Source organism: Martes martes (assembly GCF_963455335.1).
Source record: "Martes martes genome assembly, chromosome: 18".
Lineage (NCBI taxonomy): Eukaryota > Metazoa > Chordata > Mammalia > Carnivora > Mustelidae > Martes > Martes martes.
The window spans coordinates 39,903,985-39,917,499 of record NC_137906.1 but is presented as its reverse complement, the minus strand read 5'-3'; the positions used below and the strand labels follow the sequence as shown (position 1 = coordinate 39,917,499).

The 13,515-nt window shown below is 58.9% G+C and overlaps 1 protein-coding gene across 2 annotated transcripts in view; it reads right to left on the bottom strand.

The window, feature by feature from the left end:
• The window catches only part of IFT140 (intraflagellar transport 140), a 72,963-nt gene that overhangs the window by 51,453 nt on the left and 7,995 nt on the right, over positions 1-13,515 (bottom strand). For both annotated transcript variants that reach the window (XM_080829856.1, XM_080829857.1), the window contains exons 4-12: positions 11,544-11,665; positions 11,215-11,357; positions 9,513-9,688; positions 8,749-8,840; positions 8,131-8,237; positions 7,328-7,473; positions 4,127-4,330; positions 3,939-4,011; positions 2,289-2,380 (exon numbers count right to left, since the gene is read on the bottom strand). In XM_080829856.1, the coding sequence (XP_080685982.1) occupies positions 2,289-2,380; positions 3,939-4,011; positions 4,127-4,330; positions 7,328-7,473; positions 8,131-8,237; positions 8,749-8,840; positions 9,513-9,688; positions 11,215-11,357; positions 11,544-11,665 (1,155 nt within the window). The remainder of the gene's footprint in view (positions 1-2,288; positions 2,381-3,938; positions 4,012-4,126; positions 4,331-7,327; positions 7,474-8,130; positions 8,238-8,748; positions 8,841-9,512; positions 9,689-11,214; positions 11,358-11,543; positions 11,666-13,515) is intronic.

Below are 13,515 nucleotides of genomic sequence, written 5' to 3'. Positions count from 1 at the left end.
GAGATTTTTCTCTCTCCTGACCCTCATTGTTACTCAAATGTGGCCCTAAGTGGTCTGGATGAAGTTACGCGCTTGGCCTCCGAAGCAGGACATGACAACACGGAAAAGTCCTTCCTGGCAAACCTGATTTGATCAGTGATGCTTTCAAAGAATGATCTCGATCAAAAAGGGGAAATGGGAGACTTAATAAAGGGAAACCTCATTTAGAAAGCGGAGCCAGGAGGCCAGCAGGGGGCACGCTCGGCACCACCACGCCTGGCCGGGCACCAACCCGGCGGGCAGAGAGCCCCCGTGCAAGTGGGCGCAGCAGCCGGACCTCTGGCCATCAGGGGTTTGAGCTGCGCTGTTCATTCACACACTTACATGCAGACGTTCTTTCTGGACACAGTGCAGTACCGTGAAGGTAGTTCTCTTCCCTGTGATTTTTCTTTCCTCCAGTTTTGTTCTGTCGTCAGAGCGCAGTACAGACCGTATGGAACGGACGAAACGTGTGCTCCCCGGCTGCGCTGTCTGTAGAGTCCAGTCTCCAGGTTTTCGGGGAGTCCAGTGACACGTGGAGTTTTGACTGCAAGGGGGTCGGCACCCCCGCCACCAAGTTGTTCAAGGCTCACCTGTGCTCTCCCAGCAGGAGGAAGCAAGGGGTGCTCCTCCCCCAGCAGCAGCCTAGCCGGCGAGAAGCCACTACACCTGCAGTGCCCAGCTCGCTCCGTTCACAGCAGCCCACCGCCCCCACAGAAGAGCGCCGCTCCTGGGTTCCGCAGGCTTGGGGGGATTTTGCTGTAGCTTGCTAGGAAGCAGCCCCCTGGGGGAACGTGCTGGGGGGCAGGGGGTAGGCTGCTGGCCCCTGGAGGCCCTCGACCTACTGGAGGTGGGAGTAGCTCGCTCGTCCCAGGCTGCAATTCTCCCCTGCTCCCGGATAAACCCACTGTTGCTGGTACAATAACTGGCAGCTTCACATTTAAGGTTCACGGCCGCTTCCCCGGGGCTTGTCCGCCCCCTGACCCTGCAGGGCCTGCAGGTCGCCTTGCTGACAGAGATGCGCCCTTCATGGGTCGTTATCACGGCCCCTCCCGGCCTTGGGGGTATGTCCCCAGCAGAAGTCCCCAACAAGTGTCAGCAGCAGCGGGCTCTGGCCTCCTTCCCTCCAGCTCCCCTCCCACCTCCAGTAGGCCAAGGACCTCAAGGGACCAGCAGCCTACCCCCCTGCCCCCCAGCACCTTCCCCCGGGGCCGCTTCCCCACGTGCGGCCTCTACTCCAGGGCCTCCCCCAGTGGCACCTCCCACCCACCTTGAGGCCCACCAGGGAGAACCCCACGGAGGGACAAGGACGCCGCGTGTGCGTACGGCAACCTCCAGAAACCGAACACTGGATCCTAGCGAACAACTCAGGACAGACAAAGCAGGGCATGGAGAGCTGAAACCAGGGCCGTGAAGCTCTTCCCGACCTTGACACAGAGCACTGCTGCATGTACTGGGTCGGGTGGTGGCCCCCAAGAGCTACAGCCGCCTGCAACTTGTGAATGCGACCTTATTTGGAAAAGAGGTCTTGGCAGATGTAATTAAGGTTCTCAAGGGGAGATCATTCTGGATGAGGACGGCCCTAAATGCAGGGACAAGTGTCCTCACGGTACAGAAAACCAGACACACACCCCAGGAGCAGGCCGGGTTAGCGCAGAGGCTGGAGGGCCTGGGACAGACGGGCCCTCAAAACCTCAGGAGCCAGCCCTGCCCACACCTGATCTCCTAAACCGCGAGAACATCAATTTGTATTGCTTGAAGCCCCCCATCTGTGGTACTTCGTTAGGGCAGGCTCAGGAAAGTAACGCACCCCGTCAGCCCCCCAGTTGCTGTGGGGTTCGGGGATGCCGGCCGCTGGGGGCCTCCCGCTCCATGCCACGAGGGGAGCGAGGCTGCGTTCGAGCCAGTCTCCTGCAAGGCCCACGCTGCTCCCCGCCGGGCTCACCCGCAGACTCGTGCAGGGAGAGGCCTGTCTGAGCTCATGGACACTGGGGATGGGCACTGACTCCGGCAAACGCGCCTCCCCTCTCCCAACCTGAGCACGAGGCATGCAGTGGCCGTCCTCACTGCTCGAGGCCTGGGCCGCCTCCCGAGCTCACAGGTGCCGGCAGCCGGTGCACCCGCTGGCCCAGAGCCCCGGGAGACCAGCAAGCAGCCGGCGGGGGGCTGTGAGCTGGCTGCGTGAAGTCAGTAAGCGGCTCTGATTCGGTTCAGAGACGGCCTTTAGGACTCTTCTCTCCAAGCCCGCTCACCCCAGAGCAGCGATTTACCTGCCAGGTTCGAACTTGAACTCGGTTTGGCTCCACGGTGTACACATTTTCCTCATACATGGCTAATACCGGAGACTCGCACAGGAAGGTTCCTAGGACGAGAGAGGGACGTGGTGTGGCAGCGGCCCGTCTCTCCACGCGTGCTCAGATGGTGTCGTGAGGGCCGCGTTTCCTGTGTCCCGCAGGTGAGGAGAGTGAGGCCACGAGGCACAGGGATGGCACGCAGGCCCGGGGCAGGTGCAGGGACGCGGCCCCAGGCTCCCTGGCCCGGTCATGAGTCGCCTCTCCCATCTGACTAGCACTGCGTGTGTGGTCTGGGGTGGCACAGGTTTTTAGGGGGGCCCTGCTCCTCTCGGTGGGGCTCTGGAGGCCACAAGCCCTAGCCTCTGTCTCTAGACAGGTCCTTATCCATCCAGGGACACGATCACACACGCTACAGGAAGCACTCTAGCACCCGCTGTGCTGTCCTACTGAGGGGACAAGAAGTTCAGCCTGGCCCTGGGGGTCCACACTGGGCGAGAAAACATTAATCATGGGCATAATACAAGGCAGAGCAAGAAACATGTGACAAGAAAAACTTTAGGCAATGAAGTGTTAGAGGAGAAAAGGAGGGACGATGGGGCGAGGGGTGACCACCAGTGGAGAAACAGCCCCCGGGACAAACCCACAGTGGGAGCCCCCTGGGGCACATGATGACTGGGCCTGTGGGGTCAGTGTGGGTAAACAGAACTGTACAGAAGGACTGCTGGCGAGGGGCGCGTCCGGGGGGTCGTTGCGTAGGCTGCACGAGACCCCCGGAGCTGTCAGGCTCTGGCCCCTGGAACCTGTGAAGGCTAGTATAGGGCCAAAGATGGGCAGGTCTTGAGATGGGGGATTGTCCTGGATTATTCAGGTGGGCCCTAAATGCAACCGTGAGTGCTCCTGTAAGAGGGAGGTAGACAAGACAGGAACAAGGTGATAGGGAGGTAGATACCAGAACAAGGCAACCTGGCCGAGGATGGCCGGCAGCCACCGTACACACAGAGAGGCAAGGGACAGGCTTCCCAGAGCTCAGGTGGAACGGCCCGTCAAGCCTTGATCTGGCCCAGGGAACCAGAGTGTGGACTCCCGACCTCTACAGCTGTGAGACAGCAAACGTGTGTCCGGTTTGTGGTCACTGATCCAGCAGCCCCCAGACACTCCCACAGGCGTGTACTGAAGAATGAGGATCACAGTGGCCCACTGGGACAGGAGGCGGAAGCTGATGAGGCACCTCTAGAGATCTGTCCTCAAACTTCCAGACAGAGGCTGGCCTCGGTCAAGATGCCGTGGAGCTCACTGCTCTGCCTGGCCTGGAACCAGTTCAGAAGCTGGGTGTGTACCAGCCCCCTTCCCGGGCAACCACCATGGGGGTTAATGCCCCTTTAGCCTTATTTCCCAGCTGTTTCATTGTCCCGGCGCCCGGGAGGGCTTCTCAGCCACCTTGGCTGGCCCCAGTAGGGTGATGCCCAATGGCACGGGGCCAGAGCACAGGCATAAGGACTGACACAAGGGGCTCCTGGTGGCTCTGTGCCAGCCCCCTGCCCCCACCACAGGCACCAACACCCCCCCCGATGGTCAGAAGATAAAACAGGCTGCTGTGAGCCCCCTCCCGGGGGATAAGACTCCCACCTGCAGTCCGTAACGTGGCTCCAGAAGGCTCGAAGACCACCACCTGTTTCCCATTCCAGACAGCAATGGCATCCTAAAAGGAATCACAGAAATTAAAAAGCAACCTGCCGTGTGCCCCCCCTACCGCCCCGAACGACCCGGACAACCGGCCAGGCCTTTTGCCAAGCCCAGGCCACCGTCACAGTCACCTTGGTGGCGAACACCCCGCTGACGTGCATGTCTGTGCGCAGGCTGTGCGTCACCCCCGTGGACAGAAAGGACACGCTGAGTAAGCTTGGGGACATCTGCACCACGGCCACTTGCTGGTGGAAGTGCGAGGACATGGCCTGCTCGCGGAGGATCACCACGGAGCTGATGTTGTTCACGGCCAGGAGGCTCTTCCGGGAGCCCCACTGCGTCCCGCCGGACACAGAGACAGAAGGATGAGCAGGAGGAGGCAGGGGCAGGCAGGAAAGTGAGATACACACAGGCGTCCGTCAGCCATCGTCCTAGCATTGCTTCTTCTCGTTATGTAAATGGATGCAAAAACTTACAAGCATGAAGTATGCACTTTATCCAAAAATTTAAAACACAGACACCCAAGTGGCATGCGATGGGCAGATGCTGATGTCTGTTCTGAGTAGCTGTTAACTCAGTGATGTTTATTTTTTATAAGTGGACACAAGCTGGCGTGATGTACTGAGCTACCCGGCTCTCCCCAGCTGATGTGAAATGCGCTCTCATAGCTCCATGTTAAACTCCCACATCTGTCTCCGTCTGCTCTGGGGTCTCCGACTCCTCTCCACGGGTATGTTTATCCATTCCTGAGTGAGCGTGCACTGCTTTACTTGCTATAGGGTCGAGACACATTCTCTATATTCTGGTTTGTGATACAGAAATGTTCTAATTTCCTATACGTTTTTTCCTCAGCCACGTGTCCTCCCAGAAGAGTTTATTTTGTTGAATTCTCCCCCCCCCCCCAAAAGTCATTATTTTTACCGGCTGTACACGAGATCTGTACGCTCACTTGGGAAGGAGTAACACGCGTAACACTGAGGCTCCTCTCAGGGAGCACACACACGTGCCAGCACGCACCCGGCTTTTCTTTCACGTCCTTCAGGGGAATTTGTGCGGCTCTTCCTATCACTTCAAACCTGAGAAGGCTGTACTTTTTCTGCAGATCTGATGATATTCGGCACTATTTTTTAGTCACTTATTTGAACTAATTAAGATACATAAGTCACTAACTTGTCCAGAACTGAGATGCGGAGCTAAAGGTGCCCCCCACAGTGCTCTCTGGTGCCCCAATGATTTCCTAGGTACGGCTCCCTTTCAGGACTCCTTTTAGGACTCGTGGGATTAAGCGGATTCGGTCTGGGAGGGTTACACACAGCAGGTCTGAGAGAGCAACCTGGACGGCAGGGCAGAGGCCCGAACGGGCAGATCTGGGGGAAAGTACGAGGAAACAGCCGTCTAGTGCTCTGGAAATCAGGCGTGAGGCAAATGAAGCAACACTTACCCAGGAAAACCTGCTAAATCTGGTAAGAACAGCAGTGCCGTGGCACCGGAGCCTCTAGGCCCCTGCCTCCCGCCTCCCAGCTCGGCCTGCAGGAGCTCCCCCTGGACAGGCGTGGCCAAGAGCTCAGCTCCCTGTCCAGCACCCAGCTGGGGGTACAGCCTCTCATTCCCTCAGCTCCACGCTGCGAGGGTGCGGTCCCTCAGCCTCATGCGGTGCCTGAGAACGCCGGGCGCCCACGCCCAGGCCCCAGCCGGCTCACGCTACACAGGCTCCGAGAGGCGGCCACCACCCCAAGCTCTGGGGCAGTGACTCGGACCTTTCCCCCAAGGGAAGAGGCAGTCCACAGGAAGAAGAGCTCTGACAGGCTCCCCAAAGGAAGTGACTTCGTTTGAAACACAATGTGGGTAAGTCCAAGCCTAAGGACGCTCTGGAAGAGAGTGGGGCCCTTGAGGAGAGCGTCAGGAGGCGGCGCAAGCTTCCCGAGAGCTACAAGCTCAACGGACCAGAGGGAACCGGAGAAGGACGTACCCAGCTGGAGCCCCCCCGCGCCAAAACAAACCTCAAACACCGAGCTCCGAGACCACACTCGTCCCAATCTGACAGGACTGGACTGGGGGGCGAGCAAATCCCCGGGTCACTGCAGAAAACAGCAGGGCCGTCGAGCTGTGGGAGGCTGACCCACAGAGGCAGAAAGCATACCAGGTCAGGGAGAAGACAGTCAGGGAGCCCCGGGGCCACTGCCGCCCCCAGGGATCATCCACATGTCCCATGCCGGCCCTCCGAGGAGTGATGTCAGGGGCTTCCCACCACAGGGGAGAGAGACGCCACTGCAGAGCTCCAGCCGGTCACTAAGCACGTAAGCCAACACGGCCATAAGCCCTAGAGGCGAGTACAGCAAGAGGTTCACTATCACAGACTTGACACAACTTTTTACCTAAAATGTCCGGTTTGCAACAAAAAAATCGGAGCCAGGGAAAACCGGAGAACGTGATATAAACCCAGGAAGAAAAAGCAAGTCAGGGAAATGGCCCAGAGGGCCAAGATGTCAGAGCCCACAGTTGAAGCCACGACAGCCACAGCAGCCACGACAAGCATATTCAAAGGAAGGAATGAAGGGCGTGATCCAGCATCTCCCCAAACACAGACCATCAACGGCGAGACAGAATTTATAACATAAAAAAAGCATACGCTCAAGAGAAATGACCTCATACATCCACACAGAAACGTGTGGCCAAATGTTCACAGCAGCAGGGTTCGCAAAAGTCCACATGTGGAAACAACCCAGTCCGTGGACTGAGGGCGGGACAGCGGAGGGCAGCCGGCCCCTGCCCCGGGAGCGGCTCGGCCACAAAAGCAAGGCGGTGCTGTCAGGCGCGGCCGCACGGGGGAGCGTGGGAAACGGGACGTCAGAGACGGAGGCCAGACACAGAAAGCTACAGGTTTATGCTTCCGTCTCTACAACGTGCCCACAACAGGCAAATCCACAGAGACAGAAAGTAGAGGAGCGTCTGCGTAGAGGAGCGGGGAGCGGAGACACCGCGGATGCGCATAGGCCTTCATTCCGGGCGCGGACAGTGGTCTAAGAGGTTGGTGATGGGTGCAAAACCATGACTGTACAAAAGAAAAACTGGTATGCTACAGGTCTCGATAAAGCTGCTCTCGGGGTAGACAGAGAGGGGCCAGAGATACAGGGATGGGTACATACACGCCCACAATCCCAGACCCGCAAGTCTGAAAGCCCAAAGGCCTTTCGAACGATGTTATTGTTCTTTGTGTACAGTCTTCAGCTGCATGCCTGACCAAAAAATGACAAAAACAGGTCAAAGCTCATCACGTCCTCCACTTTCGTAGGGCAGAGGGCGAGAGCGCCCAGCGCCCTGGTGGCTCGTACCTTTATCTGCGTGATGTTGCCTTCGAGCTCAGCGGGGGTCTGAAGGGTCCACCTGTCCTTGCCCTCTGCCACTCGGCTGCTCTGGGGGCCTGGCAGTTTTCTCCACATGGCTACTCGCCCTTTATCGGTCCCCGCTGCCAGAAGACCTAGGGGTAAAAACAAGGATCCCAGGACTTAAGTTGAAGGGTTAAAAACAGCAGGAATCTCTTCCCTGACCGTGACTCTCAAATCTCCGGGCATCCGCCTTCCGCCCGGTGGCCTCCAACTCCACACCCGCTCCACCTGGGCAGACGGCGAGTGTGCGTGTGCTGGGCGCGCTAGTGCGTCTCTCCATCTCCCATGACAGCAGGGGCCTGTCTGCCTGTCCAGCGCTGCTTCCCCAGGGCTAGGCTGGCGCTCAGCTCTCAGCAGGCACAAAATAAACGGTGCTCTGGCTCATCTCCTGTTTCTCTGTCCTCCGTGTGTGTGTGTGTGTGTGTGTGTGTGCACGCACTCGTCTGCCTACAGGCACATACACATGTATTTTTAATGTTCCCACGCTTTCTCGCAGTTTCAGGTGGAACGCAGGCGGACCGCGTGCAGCTAGCTCGCTCACCCTGTTGAGCAAACCCCTTGGCCTTCGTGTGTGCAAGCACAGCTTTACTGTCACTTTCTCGTCCCCGAGGGACTCTTTCAAGTGACCAACAGTCACCACCAATTCGTCATTCCTTGAAGAGCTGCGGCCGCGTCATCATTTGGGAGCCCCAGAGTGAGGCGCGAGGCCGCGTCCCTCCCTCTCCCGCACCAGCCCCGAGAAGGCTCACCTTTGGCTTTACAGTAGGAAACACAGTTTATATTCTCAGCTTTTTCGAAACCGAACTTCTCCTCTGGACTCAGCACGTAATTCTCTCCGCCTTCTAAGTCCCAGAATCTACAATGAAAGGAAGACGGCTCCCTTCAGGGGGCGCGTCCATGTGCTGCCCTCGGCCCCGAGGGTCACAAAGGGACTCCGACCACATGCAGTGACACGGGACACCCCCCACACGGGACACGGGACGGAAGCAGCCGGATAAGCAGACACACCACACGATTCCGCTGACGCCAAGCTCAGAACACCAGGCAGAGACTCCGTAGGCAGCCATCGAGGCAGCGAGGAGCCCGCCCTGGGGGGCCGCGGGGGTGCAGGGGTGCAGGGGTGCGGGGCCGCGGGGGTGTGGGGGTGCGGGGCCGTGGGGCCGCGGGGGTGCGGGGCCGCGGGGGTGCAGGGTTGGCGGGGCCGCGGGGCGCTGCTGCTCTTCCCTCCCAGAGCCCGCTACACGGGCGTGTCCAGCTTGTGGACATTCGTCACCATCTCTACTTTTCTGTCTGCACGTCACCCTCCAATAAGAACATTGCTCCAAGGAGACGGAATCCGGTCGGCAGTGCTGCGGGGTCGCTCTTACCTGAGAACGGGTTCCCCTACGGCGGTCACAAGCACGCTGCCTTCAATCAGGGCCATGTCCGCCCGGTGACCCGTCTTCCCACTCAACTTGACCTGGTAACGAGAAACAATCCAATAGTGGCACGTGGCTGTCGCCAGCCCGGGGCCTCTGGTGTGCGGCAGCCTGGGGGGGACGCGCCAGCTGGGCAGGTGCGGGTGTGGACATGTGGGCAGGTGGCCGTGACCCTGCAGGGCTGCTCTCTGCCGTGCCTAAGCGGTTGATGACGGTGCCGCGTGCATGGCACCCGGTGTGTGCATTTCTAGACTAACCCGTTCCGCCCTGACCACACACTCTCGAGCAGGTGTCAGGACCCGGCTCTGCAGACAGCAAACCTGCCAGGGGCCCCCCAGCCAGTGAGCGGCTCAAGGGAATCCAAACCCAGGTCCAGGTGACTCAGGGACTCTATCTGCCACCGCTGTGCCAGGCGTGAGTGCGTGACTGGGTAAACACCAGCTTACAAAAACTCAGCTCTGTCGTCTCCAAGAGCATCTTCAGGGGAAGTTCGGAATTCTGAGTCGTACCTGGGTAGACAGGCTGTAAAAGCTTGCCGGGCGAGCGGGCACAGCCCTGAGCGAGCCCACACTCTCCCACCCCATCCGATGACGCCTGCAAAGCTCCTGGGAACCCAGTCGTGGAGGCGATGCTAATGGACAGCTCTGGCGGCTGTGGGGAAGTCAGGTGAGGCCTGGGCCCGGCCGCGACCTGCCGTCTGCCGTCCCACTTACCTTCATCACTTCCTCTGCTTCGCCCTCGGGCCTCACCGCGTACAGTGACAGCAGCAGGTTCTGTGTGACCACCACTAGGGCCTCCTTTTTCTCGATGTAGAAGAGCGTCTGGACAGAGCTGTCTGTGGAAGCCACCCGGGTGGTCTTGCCTTTCTCGTCCACGTAGTGCACCGTCCCTAAGGGCAAAGGGGTCAGTCCGGGCAGCAGCGTGGTCGCCAGCAGCCACCGGAATCTACTTAGGGACGTTTGCGAAATAAACATCTTTGTTATAAACATTTACAAATAAAACATTTAATACACCTGCACAGAACCTGCCCAGGCCATCTCTGACGTAAGCTCCACCGTTCCAGCCGCGCTGCCCCCCCCCCCCGTTCACCCCGCAATCTTCCGTGCCAGGCACGGCCACAGCCGCACACAGCGGCCCTGAGCTCTGGCCCTCCTGCAGCCGCTGCTCCCCGTCCCCTCTGACACACGTCCTAGCGGCCCCGTTCTCCTGCCTGCACTCTTGGCCGCCACGGGCACTCGTCCCGGCCCTGCCTGCCGGCCCCTCCTCGCCCTCCGTGTTCCCTTCAGGCCTCTGAGTCCGTGGGGTGTCTCCTGGGAGCGCCCATGAGGAGACGCATTTCTGCTGCTCTCGGGAGCCGCCTCACCCCCCTGGTCTCCTCTCATCTGTTTCCAAGGAATACGTGACTTCCCACGCAACTGGCAGGTTCAAGGTTGTGCAGAGGCCCGTGGTCGGCATGACATGACCGTGCCGGCACTGCCTCTGGCTCAGCGAGCCTCGGTGGCAGGCCTGGGGACACACTCACACGTGCTCACTCAGCTGACACGTCCAGTGAGCTCACGGGCAGAGGCCTGACTAGACGGGGTAATCCGCCCAGGAGCCCACAGCTGCTGCGGGAGGGACGGGACAGACCCCTCCAGAACCAGGCTTGTCCCCACCGCACACCCATGTGCCGGGCCTGTAGCCCACACCATCTTCTCGACTCCTCGCCAAGGGGCCCCTGCACTAGCATGTTCTTCCCCACGCCACCCAAGGCTCTGTGCCACTCCTGTCCCCCGGGGCCACCTCACAGTCCCCTCCATCAGCTGTCTCTCCCCCTCCAGAAACACACGGTATCTCCATTTTTAAAATGACAAAGGCCCAGTGGCTTCCAGCCATCGTCTGCTCTCTCGTTCCCATCCAGGCTGAGCGGCGGGGTGGCGCATCCTCCGGGAGCTCGGCACCTTCGGGAGCCTCACCAGCTTGCTCTCGCTCCCAGCTCAACGCTGGCCCATGCTGAGGGCTGGCTGGTGCCGCGGGCTGGAAGCAAACCTGCGCCCATCCTCTCCTGTCACACTCCCTTCGCATAGCTCAGCCAAAGAATGACGGAGAAGGGTGCTCCCTGATCACAGAGTGGACTGCGGGAGCGTGGCCCCATGCACGCTGCCTGGAGGTGCACGTGGGAGCAGTCGGGGGGCACGGCTCGCATAGGACCCCTCGCGGGAGCCCTCCCAACACAAGCACTACCGATCCAGCTCTAGGGGGACAAAGCGAGGCCCTCCTCTGACCACCGGGTAAGTCACTGCCGAGAGCAGCGGACGCGTCACTCTAAAACGGGGCCCCATACAGCCTATTTTACACATCATCTCTTTGTTTAAAATCCTTACCAGAACCCCTAAAAGGTTTCAAAGCCCTAGAATCCCCACCTAAGTTTCTCACCATCCATCAAGCTGACAAAGAAGGATAGTCCCTCTTGAGATCCCATTTTTAGGAAACTTCCAAAGCCACTTTTCCTCCAGTTAAACATGTCCAGGGCTCTCTCGTCACCGCTCACAGCCGCCTTCGCCAACTGAGCGAGGTCCCTGTGACAGGCAGAGACGGCGGGAAGTCAGGATTCCTTACAGGAAGATGTTCCTTCTGGGCAGGTGTGGTCACTACAGACGTGCCCGGGGCCGCCGGGGCTGTGACGCATCAGGAGGAGCCACACCCCGCCCGGGACCAGCCCCCTGGGGATGTAGGGACAGGCCTCCCCTTGAGCTCCTACTTACTCGCCAGGAGGGGGGACCCGGAAGATGCAGTGAGTCAGGGGTTTCCCGTGATCGTGCTTCAGCAGCGGCGTCCCTTGCACTCGACCCCTTTGGTCCAACCTCCACAAGAGCAGGACACCGAGCTGGAAAACCCAACACCGGGCGGAGGAGACGCATTCTTACAGGGTGACCGGGGAAGGCAGGAGTCATGCTGTGCCACAGAACACACGCGCATTCCTTTTAAACCCAACTACACAACGACTACACGTGCACTGGCAAGTACAAATAATTCAAAAATCTCTTGCAAAGAAACCATCCTGTGTGCCCTTCACCCTGGAGACAACAACGATCACGAATCAACTTTTAAAATGTGATTTTAGGGACACCTCGCTAGCTCAGTGGGTTAAACCTCTGCCTTCAGCTCAGGTCGTGATCTCAGGGTCCTGGGATTGAGCCCCACGTCGGGCTCTCTGCTCGGCAGGGAGCCTGCTTCCCCCCACCACCGCTTGCCATCTCTCGGTCAAATAAACAAAAATCTTAAAAAAAAAACAAAAAACAAAAAACGTGATTTTAGGGGGCGCCTGGGTGGCTCAGTGGGTTAAGCCGCTGCCTTCGGCTCAGGTCATGATCTCGGGGTCCTGGGATCGAGTCCCGCATTGGGCTCTCTGCTCAGCGGGGAGCCTGCTTCCCTCTCTCTCTCTCTCTCTGCCTGCCTCTCTGCCTACTTGTGATCTCTCCCTATCAAATAAATAAATAAAATCTTTAAAAAAAAAAAAAAAAAAAAAAAAAAAAAAAAAAAAACGTGATTTTAGAATAGATCCAGATTTACCCTAGGTGGCAAGGTCATTCAGAGAAGCCCCATTCTCTACCTCGAGCTCCTCCGACCAGCAGGTTGTATGAATGCGGTGCAGCTCTCAGAGTTAACGGGCTCAAATGACAGAGCGTGTTAGCCAGAGTCGTGCTTTGTTCACATTTCTTCAACTCCTCGCTGACGCCTGCTTTCTGTCCCCGGATCCTCTCCAGGTGCCACAGGACGTTTGGGCGTCACGTCCCCTCAGGCTCCTCTGGGCTGGGACAGCGTCTCTGACTCTCTGGCTTTGAGGAGGACCGGTCAGGGATGCGTGGAACGTCCCTGCGCGGGGACTTGGTTGATGCTCTTCTCATGACTGGACTGGGCCGTGGGTTTGGGGAGAAGGCCACGGAGACCACGCGCCCTCCTCGTCACAGCGTGGCTTGTCAGGGTGGGTGACGCCGACGTGACTCGCCTGCGCCGCTGCTGCCCCTCCGCTCCCGGCCGAGGTCCTGTCTGTGGCCTTGTCCCCTCCTCCTCTCGGCCCCATACTGGTTGGGAGGAAGTCACCTCCTCGAGCAAGAACCAGCCACATAAATCATTTGGGGTGCCTCAGCACACGAGATTTCTCTTCTCCACCACTGACTTAATTACCATAAATCATAAGGCTACACCACCACTGAGGTCACGGCCGTTGACTTTCGACTCCAGGTTACGATCCAGCCCCACTTTGTGTATTTTGATGTTCCAGCTTTGGCCCCTGGGGGGGTCTTCCGTTAGCTCCTGTGTCCCTCTGACACACCCCATACTGTGGGTTTCATGAGCACTTCCTTTCCTTCTGACGACAGATTCTCTGGGCTCACTGTCCGTCCCCAGTTCTAGAATGAGCCATCCCTCCAAGGAGCCCTGGCTGCTGTTACGGGAGGGAACCCCAGGAAACCAGCCTCTGGGTGCCAGGTGTACTCTAGGCTCAGCCCTTTACTTACCAGGGTCTCAAACTGTGGGGGCCACCCAGCGCTAGAGGTCACGGTGGGGAGACGGCACCCCAGAACCAGTCCGGAGGCCTCTGGCCAGGATATAAGCCAAGCTTTGCCAAAGGCCGCTACCTCTCTCCGAATCCATTTGCAAAGAGGCCCTTTGCTGTGAGGCCCAAGGGTTCCTCAAGGTGCGCCTCCTGCCCGAGGTCAGCGCACGCAGAAGTGC